The 17,544-nt window shown below is 38.1% G+C and overlaps 1 protein-coding gene and 1 long non-coding RNA gene across 15 annotated transcripts in view; one reads left to right on the forward strand and one right to left on the reverse strand.

The window, feature by feature from the left end:
- Nucleotides 1–11,395, forward strand: part of NEK1 (NIMA related kinase 1) — a 43,952-nt gene extending 32,557 nt beyond the window's left edge. For all 13 annotated transcript variants that reach the window (XM_030493285.1, XM_030493284.1, XM_030493290.1 and 10 more), the window contains 9 exons: nt 69–254; nt 835–955; nt 1,166–1,248; nt 2,146–2,363; nt 4,137–4,291; nt 5,130–5,341; nt 7,444–7,577; nt 7,838–7,970; nt 10,005–11,395. In XM_030493285.1, the coding sequence (XP_030349145.1) occupies nt 69–254; nt 835–955; nt 1,166–1,248; nt 2,146–2,363; nt 4,137–4,291; nt 5,130–5,341; nt 7,444–7,577; nt 7,838–7,970; nt 10,005–10,018 (1,256 nt within the window). In that variant the 3' untranslated portion in view covers nt 10,019–11,395. The remainder of the gene's footprint in view (nt 1–68; nt 255–834; nt 956–1,165; nt 1,249–2,145; nt 2,364–4,136; nt 4,292–5,129; nt 5,342–7,443; nt 7,578–7,837; nt 7,971–10,004) is intronic.
- On the reverse strand, nt 10,709–16,593 carry LOC115611013. Of its 2 annotated transcripts, XR_003992430.1 has the most exons (3): nt 12,374–16,593; nt 11,698–12,140; nt 10,709–11,456 (listed from the first exon to the last, which is right to left on the reverse strand). It is a non-coding gene; the product is annotated as an uncharacterized LOC115611013 (long non-coding RNA). The 2 variants fall into 2 exon arrangements; XR_003992429.1 differs by having other exon boundaries at nt 11,698–16,592.
- Nucleotides 16,594–17,544: the final 951 nt, after the last annotated feature.

Below are 17,544 nucleotides of genomic sequence, written 5' to 3' on the forward strand. Positions count from 1 at the left end.
GCCATATTGTAGTTTATTATCAAACTGTGTCAAAACACTGTTAAAATAATAGCATAATTTTGTGTTAGGTACTGCAGAACTTCTTGAAGGAGGTCATCAGTCCTCATCAGAGGAGAAGGAAGAGAAAGCTTTTCCTACTGTTGGAGCTCAGTCTTCAGTACCAGTCAGTGTCACAGGGTCTGACATGACTGTACCAGAAGAATCTCAAAATGCTGGAGCTACTCAGTTGCAGAGCAAACCTATTATGCTGGATGGTAATTAATTTCATTAGTAATTCTAATTACAATCTGTTTTCTAGTTCAGTGAAGGAAGTAATGATCCTGTATACTTTTATATCTTCCCATAAGTAAGTAATGTGCAGGTTTTTATTAACACCCTCTAGGTAGAACCAAGTGTTTTCTATGCCTATGTTGTAAATTGATTCACTAACAGATTTTGTAAATTTCCAGAAACCTTTTTTGTGTGCTTATAGAAAACTCTAGAACACAAGTGGAGTTCTAAAGTGCTTCAAATTTTTTTGTTGGTGGGGAGGGGGAGATTTGTTTGTTTCTCCCCATCAATTGTGCTGGAATCTTTTCCCCTATATGATAACAGCGCTGTGCTGACATCTGGCGGAATGTTCTTGAGGTTTTTAGAAGACAGTTTGTCAGTTTTAAGACACTCTTCCTGTATAAGGAATAAACTTTTATCTCTGGGGTTACAAAACTTCAGTTGTTTCTGCAAAATGCAAGAAATTATTAAAGCTGAAGGATTTAAGTGTAATCTTAAGATGTATATTCTCTCCTGTCCTTTGATTGTGATTCATTTTTAATGAGGTATATGACTTAATTTTAGAGCCTGATGATTTGGAAGCAGAGATGCTGGAAGAAACAGAAGATAAAAAGCACCAGAATAAGGAGAGCAGGAAATTTCCCATCACTGTTAATGAAGTGTGGGTAAAAGAGAAAGAGGATAAGTAAGTACTCTCTTCTTCTGATCCCCCTCTCTCTGGCTCAAACAACTAGCTTTAACTGAGTAGGATTTACATACATCAGTTAGAATGTTACGCTTAGTAAAGCTTCACTCTTGTCTGCCGTGTTAGTTTTACTGCACTTGGTGACTTTTTCAGTGGACTAATGACTATTTTTTACATGGTGTTTCCCCTGGATGTGGTATTTTATAATAGGGCACCACATGAGAGAAGAAAGGAGGCAGCTTCTGAGAAACTAGCACTTGACAAGGTGCAACCACCAAAGGAAGCTCCAAAAGGTCAGTTGAAGTCTTACTATAGCTGGCAGTGTGGAGTACTTGAGCCATCCAGTCTCACTTCCTCACTCACCCCAAAAGAGCAGGTTCTCTGTTTTCATTTTTCTTTTTTAGTTCATACTTCTAAAAAGCAAATTTCTGATAGATTAGGAAGACAAATGGTGGGTGTTATTTTTGCCACTTTGGAAGGAAACGTGTAGTAACAAAGCTACACTGTGTGTAGATGAACAGGACAGTGGCCCACACTGAGACTTAAAAGTGAATGTCAAGTTTCCGAATGTTACATCCTTTTAAAATGACTATTTAAAATCTCATTATTTACTTAAAACTGCTTTATTTATCAACATCTCAAATTAATATTGAGCTGCAGCTTGGAAAAGAAAAGGTTTAAGCAGCTGCTAACGATAATCTCATCTTTATTGCACAGAAGAATTGCATGCTCTTGGAGATCTTTAACTTCAGAAGGTCTGCATATGGAAAATGCATTGGCAATATTGTCAAGTATCAGTGATACTATTGCATCTATTTATGGGTGGCTTAAGCAAACTGGCATGGTTTTTGTCAGTGTTTGGGCAAATTATGTTGAGGTAGCTTTGAAGAAATCTAGTATAAGGCAAGAAGCAACATGAAAATGGATGACACCGTAACTTCATGCATGGACTGGATAAGTGAGAAACTAGAAGGCCTGAGAACACAACAGGCTATAGCTGAGGGCTGTATATTCCCAAGAAGTTAAAATAGGAGAAGGAGGTTTTAATACTTTTACAGTGCTATCTATTTTCCCCTTTAATTATACAACAGAAGTTTAGTTAATTTTATTCACTTTAGTTACCTTTTACTTAAGAGCTTCGGGGTTTTAGTCTATTTAGATTTGTAATGGACTTTCTTTTACCACATCAGAAACTTGTTCCAGTGATTCTCTGCAACCTGAACCCTTATTCCAGAGGGTAATACAGCCCACAGCTGTACCAACAGACTCGCCAGTTCTGTCAGCTCAGTCTTCACAGGAAGAGCCTCTTGTACCTCGTTCACGTTCCATATCACCAGCAAAAAATAAAGGGAAAAGTTCATTGTTGATTGGACTTTCTACAGGGCTTTTTGATGCAAATGACCCAAAGGCAAGTTTAAAAAACTAAAAATAAATACCTGTTTTTCTATAGTAGTAATATTCTTATTTTTTTTTATTGTGGCTGAATGAGACCAGAACAGATGGCATAACTGTTTCGGCAGGTGCTTGTGTTTGTCTAGCTATGTCTGCCCTGCAGTAGGACTGCTGTGTTCATTCTATCAGCAGGACTCGCACAGCGGTGAGAGCCTCCGATTTCACCATTCAGCATTCTATGTCCAAGTGTTTGTGGAGGAATGCCACCACTTCTCTGAGACAACTGAGGGAGTTCACGAGGAAGTTCCTAACTTACTTATCTGCTTTCTTCTTTTTGTGCAGTTTTTCAGACTTACCACTACCTTGTCATCATAAACATACACATTGAACAGATCAGCAAAGGTATCTTGTCATTTCTTGCAACCAGGTGATTGGGCTTTTTCCTGCAGGATTTAACCAACTAGTGCAGGTTCTGGCTGCGAAGCAGAAAAACTGAAGAAGAGGGAATGGAACTTTGATGGAATGCTTTCTTGAAGGTGTTTCCTGACCAGGAAACATACATAGGCTTGAGTGGCAGCTCACAGTCTGTGAAATGAGCATAGGATGATGGAATGTGGTTTTGATATTAATTTAAAATGTTTGAAGGACAGTTATGGAAACAGTAGATGAAGCAGACTTCTTAAGTTACGTGCAATACTTGTCTGGGTTCTAAAGTGGAGAGTGTGTAAAAGCAGCTGCTTTTTGGAGAATCAATGGTGGCAAGGACTCTCTGGAAAACTGCACACCTGTCTTGTGATCAGTGAATATGTAGTAAAGGATTTCCTGGATGGTGGAATGCCGGATAAGGAAGAATGTTTCTTCTTTTGACTCCCAGCCTTTTTGTGAGTGCATGAAAACAGTTGCACTATTGATGATTGAATATTGAATAGTACCTGTTGGTTGATGCATAGCTAGGAAGCATGATATCAGGGATAGTGCTGTTTACATGTGCGGGGAAAATAAGGCTTATTGGCAAGCTTGCATCTGTTCTCATAGATCTATATAGTCACCTAAATGGATTTTTTTTACTCTAATTTTGATTCCTCAAGAGTTAGTCTGTCATTAATTTCCCTACTTTATGAAGCTGTTTATCTGGCAATTGGACAATGATTACAGAAAAGCTAACTTGTGAGCAGGGGGAAGATGAACATTCTTTGTATCCTTACAGATTTAGAAAGTAATAGATATGCTTTATAATGAAGTTCTTAAGTGTATCAGTATGAACTGCTTCAGTATGAATCATACAATCGGACAATGAATCGTAGAATAGTTAGGCTTGGAAATGACCTTAAGATCATCTAGTTCCAACCCCCCTAGAGAAATGCTAAAATGTAATTAAAAAGTATTCCTCTGTCAGCTACTTAAAATGGTTCTAAGCTGTGACTGGCACATATACATTGTAAACAATTGCATATATATCTTATTTAGCTAATGCAATGTTCTTTTTCTTTTGATAGCTGTCAAAGTAATGAATAAATCTGCACAAACCTGGGATCTGTATGTCAGTTCTGATGTCCTCAAAGCTTTTCAATCACTGTAACCTGTAGAGGCAGAAAGAATGCTTTTCTTTTAGCTGAGAGGCAAAATACAAGATGTCATATTTTCAACAGCTAGCGTATCTGTGCTGGACACATTGTTATTTTGAAATTGATCTACAAATGAAAAAGGACAAAGACTCATGTCCAAGTATTTTGTAACCTCAGGCTGTCTTTAGTATTGTTACCAAACAGACTTTCTGTTGCCTTTGCAGCTGTTGAGAACATGTTCGCTCCCGGATCTTTACAAGCTGTACAGAACCTTGGTTGATGTTCCCAGTGTAGCAGATGTGCAGCATCAACATAATCTTGAAATAGATGATACAGAAGATGAGCAAGCCAAAGAAGGACCCTCTGATTCTGAGGATATGTGAGTGCATCAAGTTTATCAAGTATTTCTACAGGCATCTTAGATCCAGAATATTTTTAGTTACACACTAGCAATTACACGCAGTATACCAGCATGGGGATTTTACCCAAACTTTTTAAATCCTGTATTGCATCACCATTTACTTTGAGCCCTGTTCCAGAGAATTGAGAAGCTAATGGGATGTTCTGCTTACGATAGCTGCCTGGATTTTGCTCCAAATTCCATCCAAGGTGCTGTTCCGTCTGGCTTCTGCACCTTGTGTTCTGCTGAAGCAGATCAAAGTTGATGGCTACCACTCTTCTAGAAATAAAATTTTACTTTCTTGAATATTTACTTTCTTTGTATGTTCTGGGTAACTCATCTATCTTCTCTACTGTTATATTGGGATGTCCTTTAAGTCCCTCAAAGTCTTTTCAGGGGCTTCAAAGTCTGACCCTGGCTCTTGACTATTCCCTGCAGCTTGGGATCTGGTGTGCCTATTCTAATGAGATCTAGATCTCTTTTAGTTCCAGGCACATTTTTATGTGGATTAGCAATGTTATACTTACCAGGGTTCTATAACAGTGCAAAAATACAAAGATTTTGAAGTTATCTTACTGTTACAGCACATCTTTTTACGATGTGGTATCTGTTTATCTAATTTCTATTTCCTGTGTCTTGCATGATACAGTGGTATCAGTGCTTTAATCATGTTGGACTGAGGACACCCATATTTGTGTGTTTTCCCCCAGCTACAATGGCTTTCCAGCTTGTTGGCTTAACAGAAGAAATGAGCTCTTCCTACAGGGTTGGTCTTGTAAAGTATGAACTATGTAAATTTTATATCACTTTCCTTTAGTATGTTTGAGGAGGCAGATACAGATTTGCAGGAACTCCGGGCCTCAATGGAACAATTGCTTAGGGAGCAGCCTAGCGAGGAATTCAGTGAAGAGGAGGAGTCCACTTTGAAGGCTAATGTCATTGAATGCATAACCAATGGTACAGAGCTGGATGAAGGAGATGAAAATAACCCCAGCAGTGAAAGTGCACTTAATGAAGAATGGCAATCAGGTAAAATTTGTTACACCTGTTCTATGAGTTATTTATTGATGTTAACAATTCAAACATGGAAGAATGTTTTTGCATTGTATACTTATACTGAAATAAAGCTCTAATTAATAGGTTCAATACAGAAGTTTAAAAATAAATCAAATAATATTTAGATTTTTTCAATGTTAAGGTCAACATCTAAGCGACATTCAATGTTGCAAATTAAATGTTGTCTATTTGTTAGGCAGTGATTATAAGTCACTTCTTTAGTTGTCTAAAACTCGTTCAAGGGAGATCAAGGACTCTGCATATCCTATGTTTTGAATAATTCATGACTGCAATGTAAGAGTGTAAAAGAAATGGCAGTTGACATGACTGGAGTATCTGGGATCCAGCTTACATTGCAATTAAGTAATTTAACAGGCAGTCAAAAGGAACATGAAATTATTAATCTTGTTCTTAGCCCAAAATAGCTATTAATGCAGTCAAACCAAAAAAGAGACAGAAAAATGTATTACTGCTTTTAGAATTTTGCATTAGCTATACACAATGGTATCCTGAAATCTCAGTTCTGTTCTTTAAATTCTGGTTGAAATATAAGCATTTTACTACTGCTGTAAAATAAAGTGCACTTAGAAATATAGGTATAAAAAGATGTAGAAAATCAGCAACTAATCCAAAACACAGCTTTTGTTTAATTTTGGTTTATTGACAACTTTAAAGAAACTGAAAATCTGTGACCATACCTGCAAGATATTACCTGTATAATACATTCCAGTAAGTATTTTAAGACAAACTTAGGTGTAATAGCATCTTTCATTTTTTGACAGTGCTACTGTCACACTCTGGTAACATACAATACCACCTGTTTCTGTGATCCTGCTGCTGTTGCGAGCATTATGGTATTTGGTGTCAGTGTCTCACCTTCTACTTTCATACGAATTGCAGGTTTTGTTTAGTTGGGGGCAGGAGGAAGGTCTTTAAACCTCAGGGGAACGGACAGCACTCGAAACCAAATCTGGTCAAGATCCAGAAGTTAAATATAGGATTAGAAGTCATCTAATGAGTTTTTAATCCATATACAATTTTTCATTCTTTTTTATTTCAATTATAGTTTCTTATGGATGTATTTGTCAATATGTTGAATCGGGAATACGATTTGGTCAGGATTATGCCTTACACTAGTCACATGGGAATTGAAAGTAGGAGAAGTTCTTAGTACTAACTCACAAAGTCTGTGACCTACCAGGCAATACTACATATTTTTTTAAAGACTTCATAATATGAGCTCTGAAATCTAAAAAGTTGTATATTTTTTCCCTGGGTAGGTAAGTCCTTTCATAATTCAAATATTTATTTAAGGAAGTATTTTTCTTGGGCAAAAGCAGTTTGCACTTTATAATAGGATTTTTACACAGGGATTCTATCTGCTATTTTTAAATAGATCCTTTTTTTGTTAAACTTAATGTTCGAATTACAAATAAGTTTGTAAGTTTTCTGTAGCCTGTAAGCAAAATCATGTTGATTTCCCTCGCATATTGGCATACTGAATTTGCTGTGCAAAGGAGATGCACCGAGAAAAGAATGAGGAACTTTGTAGCTAAATTAGTACTGTTTTTTTAGACTTGCTTCAAAGAATGAGATGCATCTCAGTGCAGACATGAAATAACTGATTCTTAACACATGTGTTAAGACAGCTGCTTCACAAAGGAGCTCTTCTCCCTAGCATGGGACAGCCACCAAATCCTGCATCAGTTCCACCTCAGAAATAATGTGGAATGTCTAGATGGAACTTGACCTAACAACATCGCTTTGCTAAATAAAAGTCTGCTTTAAGACCATACCTTGTTTTCCTCCAGTGCAAATACCCTTGTGCGTTTTCAGAGGAGATGGCTAGATGCTTCCTATTTGGGATTCAGGATTTCTTTGCTGCCAGGAAAAGGACTGTTCCTACTTCCTTGCAGTTGTCCAGAGCATCTGCCAACATTGCCTAGTGCTCCTGAGCTTACCTGCTTGCATTACATTTAGAGGTCTGTGTGGATAATCGAGTTTAGGAACACAGAAACAGCATTAAGAATGTAGGAAAACAGAGCAGTTGTCACTGTTGTTTTCTTTCTTTATAGATAATAGCGATGGAGAGATTGCCAGTGAATGTGAAGAATGTGATAGCATCTTCAGCCATTTGGAAGAGCTGAGATATAACCTGGAGCGTGAAATAGGCTTCGATAAGTTCATGGAAGTTTATGAGAAAATCAAGGTTTGTGGAAAATGTTAAGAAACAAGTACCTAGGGCTGTTTACTGTGCCAGCGACTAACTGCATTGTGTAACTAGAATCAGTGCTTATGTCTTTAGTCTCTTATTGTGTTTTGACACACTAAAATATTAACCAAGAAAATACCATGCTATTGAATTAAAGAGAAGCTTTGGGTTTAACCACAAATTGCATTTAGTAAATCTGAACTACTTAATTCTATACCCATTTTCATTTTGGCAACATGGATTGTCTTTTCTCCCAGGCTATACATGAAGATGAAGATGAAAATATTGATATTTGTTCATCCATAGTTCAGAGTATTCTTGGAAATGAACACAAGCATCTGTATGCCAAAATACTTCACCTAGTAATGGCAGATGGAGCCTACCAAGAAGGTAATCTCACTGTATTCTGGCAATTACAGCTCGTCTTGTGCTCTTTCTTGGTCATACACCATAGGTTCTGACATACTTTTAAAAACATACCTGTGCTTTGTTATGGTGATTGGCTAAGTTGGTAAAAATACTATTTTTCACAAAAGATATTCTTATTCCTGCAACAAAACGTGGCAAACTTTGATAAAGCATGCTACCCACTCTGATTTAACAGCACGTACACATGAAGTCAGCTCTAACAATAGGCGTCTTAGAAAAGGTGCAGTATAATTATTTCATATCTGTAAAATAGTTATGCAAATTGGAAAGATGGAAGTCTAGAATAAAACTTTCAGGATTAAAAATAATTTATCTTAATGACTTTTTAGCTAAATAATATGGTACTTCAAAACTCCACTTTTAATGGGTTGCAATCTTTCTGAAAAGAAAATTTAATGTTGCTCCTTATCCCATAACTGTCATTTTTCAGAAGAACCTGATGCGAAGGTACCATCCATCTTTGTTTTCAGCTGGCTCAGTGATAGATGAATTTATCTTGCAAGCCCTGCCTAGGTTAGCACAGGTGACTAGGCACATGAGTAGTTCCTAGATCTTTCAGGGTCACTCTATGAAATATCACATGTGATATTCAATGAGAAATGGTTTTGATATGGTTCTTTTCCTCTTATGTCAAACATGTAACTGCAGTTAAGTAATTTTAGATTTCTAATGATGAAAGTCTTAACTGGAGAGGTTAAAAGTAAGAAATCTAAAATCTCAGTTATTTTTTTTAGAAATCAGAAGCATTATGTATTGGTTTCAGAAATGTGTGCAATGATCACTATTTAATGTGTTTCAATTTTGAGAAAACATTCTAATACATGTTAACCAACATCTCTTCTCTGCATCTTTTAAGATCTTTTACAAACGTGTTGCAGTAGCAGTGAACAAAGGGTCAAATAAGAGGACAGCTTTCTCTGGGTTTTATATATAAATGCTTGGGAGGAAAAAGGTCTTAAAAACTAGTTTTATAAAGATAGTTTTTAAAAAATTGCTAATAAAATTACATTTTTCCCAATTTTATTTTGCAACTGATACAGAACCACTCAGTAAGAATGAGCAATTGCCATGTTGTTTTCATGCTGTGTTATAGAAGTATGACACAAAAGTGTCTGAAAAACATTTTTTCAACAACAATTTATTGATTTAATGACAGACTTGGAACAATATATTACAGTAGTTCATTTTTCAAGTGTCCAAAGGACTGGCAATATAGAACAAGAAGAAAGTGGTAACTCTAGTGTTACCAGTTTCTTTTCTTTGCCACTTCGCCTTAAGGGTATTTTAAAACTAGTACTAAAAGGCTTAAATGCCAATTTGCTGAAATGCTGGCATACCAATTGCAAGCTGTCTGAGTGAACCCTATTAAAATGAGCTGACTTTCATCTTGCAAAATGCTGATTAACAGGTGGCTATTTTTAATAGCTTCAGTTCCAACTCTGTGTTTTACAAATTGGTGATAGCATACAAAAATGTATGTGAAAGTAGTTCTTTATGGTTCAGACATTGAAAGTACATGTAGTACTTCAGTACTGAAGTACATAAAGAATTACATTTAAAGTAGTTCTTTAAATTTCAGACATTTAAAGAAAAAAATGCTGTGCTAATAAAGGTGAATAGAGGACAAGTGAGTCAGAAGCATGTTCATGAGCTGCTGTCTCAGAAGTTTTATGCTCTTCAAATAAGAAAAGCTAGGGGAAAAGAATCTGTGCTGCTCTTTTTACTAAGAGGATTGTTCTGAGGCAGGCTGCTTGATGTGAAATTACCTTAAATTCACTAGGATGACATGTTGTTCAATGTTTGTACATAGAGTGCTTTCAAGGCAGTTTTGGTAACAGTTATCTCCTTGGTGACTGAGTTGGTGAATTCTGGTATTACTGCTTACTAAATTGTGGTTTCTAATTTGTTTTGTAACCCCAGCTTGATCGTGTGTGTGTGTGTGTGTGTGTGTTGCTCCTTTTCACCCTGTCTCTCCCCTGCTCCTGCTTTTTACAGATAACGATGAATAAACCTGACTCAGGAAATCCCTTAGTGCTGTACTACATAGATCGGTGTTTGAAGCCTGCACAGCTGAATGACAGATTGTAATGGAGAATGTAACATGGGGCAGGAGAAGCAAGACTTCAAAACACCAGTGTTGATTGTATGAAAAAGAGGTAAAATATGCCTTTTAAAACTGAGATACCTATACACCTATGTGTACTTGCATATGTAGTCATTAAATACTATAGGTGCCCAAAATTGAAACAAAAATAAAATTAAAAAAACCCCATTCAACAACAAAACAAAAAAACCCCGAACCTCAATCTCTCAAATTCCAAAAGAAATATAGAAAAGAATACCTGTAGATATTCTGATACGAAACTGAGACCTATAATGTAAAACAACTTCTGCCATATCAACAGTTGGGTGGTGCAGTTAAGTGATTGGAAGCATTGCTGTGCTGTGGAAGTACCCACATCTAGCTGTTCAGTTACATATTTACAATAGCCTCTCTTCACACCTACATAAAGAAATTACTCCATTTTTATTGACCCTCGGGGTTGTATTTTAGTAGCCTCTTAATCTAGTGGCCCTGTTTTGATTATTTCACTTTTTTCCTAACAAAAAAATTAGTGCGTTTTGAAGCTGAAAGCTGCTGTTACATCTGGAATATCTTAATGGTGTGTCTAAATCAAGGCAAACTGGTACTTCAGTCATTTAAATGTCTGGGGCATTTTTTGAGATTATAAAATTCATCTAGAGCCAGAATACTTTTTTCCAATATTTTTCTCTTCTCTTCCCCAACCCCTTCCCAAAATCCCAAGTATTTAGCTCTTTTGACTTTTGTAATCAATGATAATATATTCTGCTGTTGAATTGAAAGGAGTGGGGTTTTTTCCAGTTTGTTTTTAAATTCTTCCTGTTACACTCCTGGCTCCAGCAGCATGGAGGAAATAAAGTACTGCAGCGCAAGTGCTAGGTAATACTTCTCATCTTTGGGTTCATGTTTCGTAGCTTGCCTTCCACCACCCCGAAAGCAAAACCAGGTTTGTTCTGACCCATGTTTCCTTGTTCCTCCTGTCAAAGCGGTACTGTACAGGGCAGACATAAGGTATGCTGCTGTTTTCCAGTCATCTCCAGAACAGCTTTATTGGCTTACCCATACAGTAAGTCTCTTGTTACAAATCTGGTGAACTGTGAAACTTCCAACTGCCCTATTGGAGAAAACTAGAGATATTTTTAATTCTTTTTGGCTACAGCCAGTCACAATCTAAAACTGCAAAAGTTACTTTTCCACCAAGTAAAAACAAGTATATATATATATATTACTTTGAACTGTCTAAATATGTACATGACTTTGTATAATTGTTTTATGGTGTTATTAAAGTTTTGCCCTCTTTAAAGCGTTGGGTTTTTGTTTTCTTACAGTTGAAGTAAAGGTAGACCAAACTTTATCCTGGGAACCTGCAATGAGAATAAAATTAATAATCATAAATGCCTTTATTACATTAAATTATATATCCTCCTTTACTTGCTAAACACCTCTTGCTTCATCTGATGAAAAACTATGGTCATTGTTGGAAACACAGCTGGTTCTGTCCTATGCTGCTTCACTTCTCCTGCCCTTTCCTTCTTTTGTTTTGGGAGGCTTTGGGGGTTTTTGAGGGGAGAGGTGGTTTGGTTTTTTGGGGTATTTTCAACTTACCACAGTAAAGTTGGGGGGTTTTCTCTAGGCTTCTCTTCCATTCCAATTTCACTGCTGAATGATCTATTCAGAGAGATGATCCTCATAAACTACATCATCCATGACATTTAGCAGATATGCTCTAAAGGCTTTAATAAAGAATGAGCCTGCATTATTTTCCTTTTTCAGGTTTGCTTTTCAAATCGTACCTTTCCCATCTTTTGGGAGAAGAAGGGAAGACATAATCTTTGAGCTTTAAAAGAATGTTAGATTAGCCATATAGAAAGAAGAAACTGTACCAACTGCTACATTCTGCACTCTGTGGGTTTGAATTTTCTCAAGGTGACACAGTCTTACTGGAGTTCAGGGTTGGAGAGATGTTATATTGAAATCATCATTATTGATTTGAAATGAAATATCATTATTGGTATTCTTCATTTCTTACGCAGCACGCTTGCTTGCTCCTGGTAAGAAAAAGAGAGCTTGACAGACATAGAGCTTTTCATCATTAATTTCCAAATTAATGATTTAGAAAATATGCATAGATTAAGCACAGCTTTTCAAGAATAATCTTCACCCCTGCCACCCAATACTGGATAGCCTTGAAATCCCTCCAGAGCTAATTTAAAATGGACACAGTAAGGAAGTTTGTCTGCTAAACTAAGCTGTGAGTCAAGATCGCATTTAGAATACCCACCTCCAGCCTGCGCCAGGTGGCAGCATAGCAGCCGGCGCTGGGGCATACAGCACTCGCTCAGTGGGTAGCAAGCCTTTACATTGAGCTCAGTTTCTCCTCATCTCTCAATCATGCAATCCTTGCACCCCTCTTCCTGGGGGATGGTAGAGGGCACAGTTTGTCCAGTTTCCCCAGACGACCAGATGCAAATTCAAATGAAACAACATAGGACCCTTTTAGCAGAGGTGTAGTGGTGCGTGGGATTCAGCTCTTACCCTTCCCCCAGCCAAGGGTGGGTGAAGCACACCCTGACTGAGCTGCTGGTTTGGCTTTTCTCTCTCCACCAAAATCATCTCATCAAGGCTCAAATGAGGCCCGGCTCTACTTAATTTTATTAACTGCAATAAACCAAAGATGAATATAGATACTTGATTTTTCAATCCTTTTACATGGTTTTCTTCCCAAATAATTGTGTGCTTTCTCAAGTCTTATTTTAATGCTTTTTCATTTGTGAGCCCTGTAGACTAAAACTTAGCATAAAACAGAAACCAGGGATTTCCATTCCCAGAACAGTTCTTCTTGCCACTTTTATCACAGCAGTTTAGATGGAGCTATTTACAGGGTTTAAGTTTTAAAATCCACAAAGAGCTTCTTCCTTTAAATTAAATGTGTGCATTAATGCAGTACACAGTTCAGATGCGTTTCCAAGTTGGTATGTTTTCCAGCTGAGCTGATGAGTTCATCAATTCAAATAGTAGCACTTTGAATGGTTGGCTTGTGCAAGAGTCTTTAAAACACTTCTTCAGCAACTAAAACCTTGATTGAACTGCTGCCGTAGCTACATTAATGGTAGTTACTTGTGAGACACATATACAGGCATTCAATTGCTCCTGCTAAATTGCTTGCCTTGAGCACCTCTGGTGTGGTGCACCCTTCCACATTTTTATTTCCAAGACATTTTTAAACCAAGATGGCATTTAGCTACTTTCATTAACTCTCTTTTTAACGATACAGTTTAAAAACTCGCAGAGCCGAAGACTTAGCGTCTTTTCATGTCAGCTGCACAGCAAATGCCAAAAGCAGGCGGGCTGCACAGTGGGACACCTCCAGCGAGGCAGCGTTCGCTGGGCTCCAGGACGGCTGTGACAGCTCTTTTCACAAGTCATCCCTGCAGCTGACTGTATCCAGTGTGGGGCTGGGGCGTTGGTGAGTCACTTCTGCTCAGCGGATGGATGTTCCCTCAGGGACCACAGTCAGCCAGGAGAAAACACAGTTCGGTTTTAAATAGTGCTGTGGCTGAAGCTGATGCAGACACGCTCTGAGGATAATGGAACCATCATCATCAGGTCCTTGATGTACACGGTTTTTGCTGTATCCTGCAGACAGTCCTGACAGTAATCTCTTCTCCAGGGGAAGGAATGAAGTATGCATTTTTGTTGTACCCTTGATATAGGAATAAACTTCCCTAGACTCAATTTTTAGACAAAACCTCTGCAGTTCTAGCTCTCTTAATAACATTTTAAATCTCTAGCAATACTTCAGGGATGCTGTTCTTTCTATCACCTTCCCCACCAGCAATCAAAAATTATCACTGCTGTTTGTTTTACTGCTGCTAGAACTATTTTAAATGCTATCAGAGTAGTTTTGCAAAAGTAAGGTATGCAGCCTTTTTCTGAAGAAGTGATTGATTTGATGGGGATGCAGAGAGACAGAAAACCTGAGATGCCGTTAGTGAAGCAGAGCTCTATTGTGGAGCTATACCAACATGGCCACTGCTTAAAGAGTCAGTCAGCATCTGTTTTATAAACTGCTGTAGCTCTTGTACTTCCTCTAAACTCCATTTCTTTCTCCCTATTGAGCTGTAATAACTCTTGAGAAAGATGTCTAAAAGACAGGAATAAAATGCGTCTAATTTGCCATTCTTGTAGCGCCTTTAGTTAATCCTTTCCCACTGCCGTTAGTTTTGATAACTTACATGGAATATTTTAGTCTTGTTCTTCAAGCTTTGTCAGAGGAAATTGAAAGGTGAAAAGGATGGCAGTTGAGCTTCTCAATAGAGTAAATTTGGACTTAACGCTGGACATAGTTTTAGGCTTTTTTAATTCTAAGAAATAGTATATTTTATGTTTTCATGTTTAATAGTTTAATACTTTATAATGTTTTATAATAGTTTTAATGTTTTACAACATATTAAAATAAATTTTAATATGTTTAATAGCCTTATTTAGTAGATCTCTATTTTACTGTTAGTAAACTAGATATATGGAGAATTATTTCCACAGCAGTAAAACATCTCCTATGGGATTTTTGGCTATAAATAATACAGCATTTTTTTTTTCAGCTGTTGAAAAGCCTGACTGCAATGAATTGTATATCCTGTTCCACCCTGAAATGTAGTACATTGGTTAATGATCACAGTGCCCTGAATAACTTCGCTCACTGGACTCACTTAATTCACTGTAGTGCCTCCTTTCCTCAGATGACCACTACTGCCTTCTCTACACTGGGCAATCGTGTTTGACCAGGAAGAGACTCCAGTGAATTCTGACTCTAACAGACAGCAGGGTTAAGCATTGCCAGCTGGGAAAGGGAGCACAGTTCAGCCCTGGCCTGTGACCTCTGCTAATCACACAGTGATACTACAGTAACCAGTAACTAGTCTGCTCGCACCAGTAAGGGATGGATTCTCCACCATAAATACCACTATCTAGCCATATATACACTAGAGGAGCATGACACATGGGCGAGCATGGCAATGGATGAGCATGGTTATAAGGCCTCCCTCCTCCCAGTAAAACTTAAAGCAAGCTTGACTCAAATCCCACTGTGATCTGATTATCAGGACCAGCACAAGAAAACATGCACCCACCCTCATGCTTTGGCACAAAGCCATTGATTGAACTGCTGAGGAGGTGGGTTTGAGCCAGGTCACCAGCCTCTGAGCTGCAGCCGGTGAGGGTATGAACACATCTTCTATTCTTACTCTGCCACAGTGAAAGCAATCTCTCTCAGAAGGATGGGGCACAGCAGATGCATCTATAACTTAAACCACTTCGTAATAGTTCCTAAAGCTCATCTGTCAAGGATGGTGCAAGGCTGCTTGGGCAACATTAGTAAGAGAAATCTATGTATGACCACACGATGTGAAATAGGCCTGCTGAGGAGCAAAAGCTGTGTAGCATATAATGTTTATCTTGCATTAATCAAGCCATAATGTACTTATGTAACACTGCTTTTGTTTTCACTTGCTAGAAAAACTCCCCACATATGTTTTATTCTGCCTTACAGCAGCTAAAAGTGTGGGAAATGTATAACTGAAGTAGTTCTTTTTAAAAAGGCAGATAATTGTGAAATTGCCTGTTTTATCATATGATAAACCATGGGGGCTTGTTAGAGGGATCCCACTAACCTATCGTGTGAAACAGGTCAGATCCCTTTCTACAGTTGCTAGCTGTGACAAAGCTGTCTGTGATAGCTCAGCTGAATGTCGGAAGCCTTGCATACAAGGCCTGGAAGACATGGGGTGTCTCTCCTGTCCCTCAATTCTGCATTTCTGTCTTCATGGCATCTGAAAAATGTGCTGCTCGCTCACAGTGACACTGCTGTTCATGGAAACAGCGCGTACCTCGTTTCTGGAAATCAAACCCTGATGCTTCTTCAGCCTTGGAGAACTGTATTTCCCTGTCATGGGACAGCAGAGAGGTCAGAAGGCTTTGTGATCCTTGGACAGATCACAAAGTGAAGTAAATTCACATTGTACAATAATAAAATGAACTGGGGGGAAAAAAATGTGCTGGAAGTATCTGAGAGGCTTTTATGCATACTAGACAATATATTCTATACTTGCTTTCTATGACTAAGTTTACTGGTACCAAGGTCTAGAATTAGCCAAATAAAACAGCAGGGAAGCCTCCTCTGTGTTCCTTGCCTCCATTCCTCACTAACATTTTTACATTCACTCACTCTCTCTGCTAATGGAAGCTGGGGGAAAAGTGCCGAGTACAGCTCTAATGACATGAAGAAAAACACTGAAGGAAGCAGCAGGGAGGCCAGCATTTCACCACTCTCCCTTCCTTGCCCAGGAACATTTCAGTGACCTCTTGACACCTCCCCTGGGAAACTTTAAATTGACAGGAGTATTTGCCAAGTAAATACAAAAAATGGCACTAAAATACTATTGTTTCTGACTTAATCCTCCGGAAGTCAATGAAAGCGAGTTAAGGTTCCCGCAGCAGCTATAATGCACTAACCTCATTCTAGATGGAAGCATATGTGGACATGTATCAGGGTTGATTAAAGAGCACTTCCATGCACTCACTAGTATCCACTTGGGAAACTGAAAATAAAAATGCCAAAAATTAAGTTACAGCTTATTGCTGGATAATCCTGGTATTCTGGTTAAAACTTCTGTTTCATGTTACGCAACACTACTAGAGTGAAAACATTGTTAATTTGTCCTAGGAAAACACCAGGGGAAGGCATTTCATGTTTGTTATACCCTGATTGTTTATTCTGCTATGGTTTTGCTGGGGTGAGCTACTCAAAAATGCCTGTTGGGACTCTTGGAAAATATTATTCTGGCTTTATTATCTGCCAGCTGCCAATTTTTCTTCTGAAATCTGACAGGAAGGGAGGGATATCAGAGTATACTGTACCTCAAGCATCTCCGTACTAATTCTCCCCACGCCTCGAGAATGCATCTGCTACCCAGCAACACTTGCTGGTCACTACTGACTCTGATCCTGCTCATTAGCAGTATTCCAAGAGACACATCACTAAACTGGAGAGCTGTGGTTCAGTTCTTGGAATGATCCCTTTGCTTATTATTGCAAATTATTAATTATTAATGCTAATTATTTAATTTATCCTGCAGAGATAACTGCATCTCTGCCCCTCATGATCTCCCCTCATTCATCTTGCCTTCTCTTCTCTTTCAAGTGTTTTTCGCAGTCTTCAGTCTATGATGTAACTCTGCTTCCGTGCTCCCCATCCCTGCCATACAAAAAAGGAACAGCACAATTAACACCATAGATGAGAATGCTTCCAGAATGCAGTAACAGGAACATGCTCACTAATGTGAACCAGCACATCGGATCACACCTAGCACAGGCCTTTTGCCGACAACTGTTTTGAGCACTGCTGCCTGAGCTATATTTAAGGATTATGACAGGGATTAAAAATACATCTTTTTT

This window comes from Strigops habroptila, chromosome 7 (genome assembly GCF_004027225.2).
Source record: "Strigops habroptila isolate Jane chromosome 7, bStrHab1.2.pri, whole genome shotgun sequence".
NCBI lineage: Eukaryota > Metazoa > Chordata > Aves > Psittaciformes > Psittacidae > Strigops > Strigops habroptila.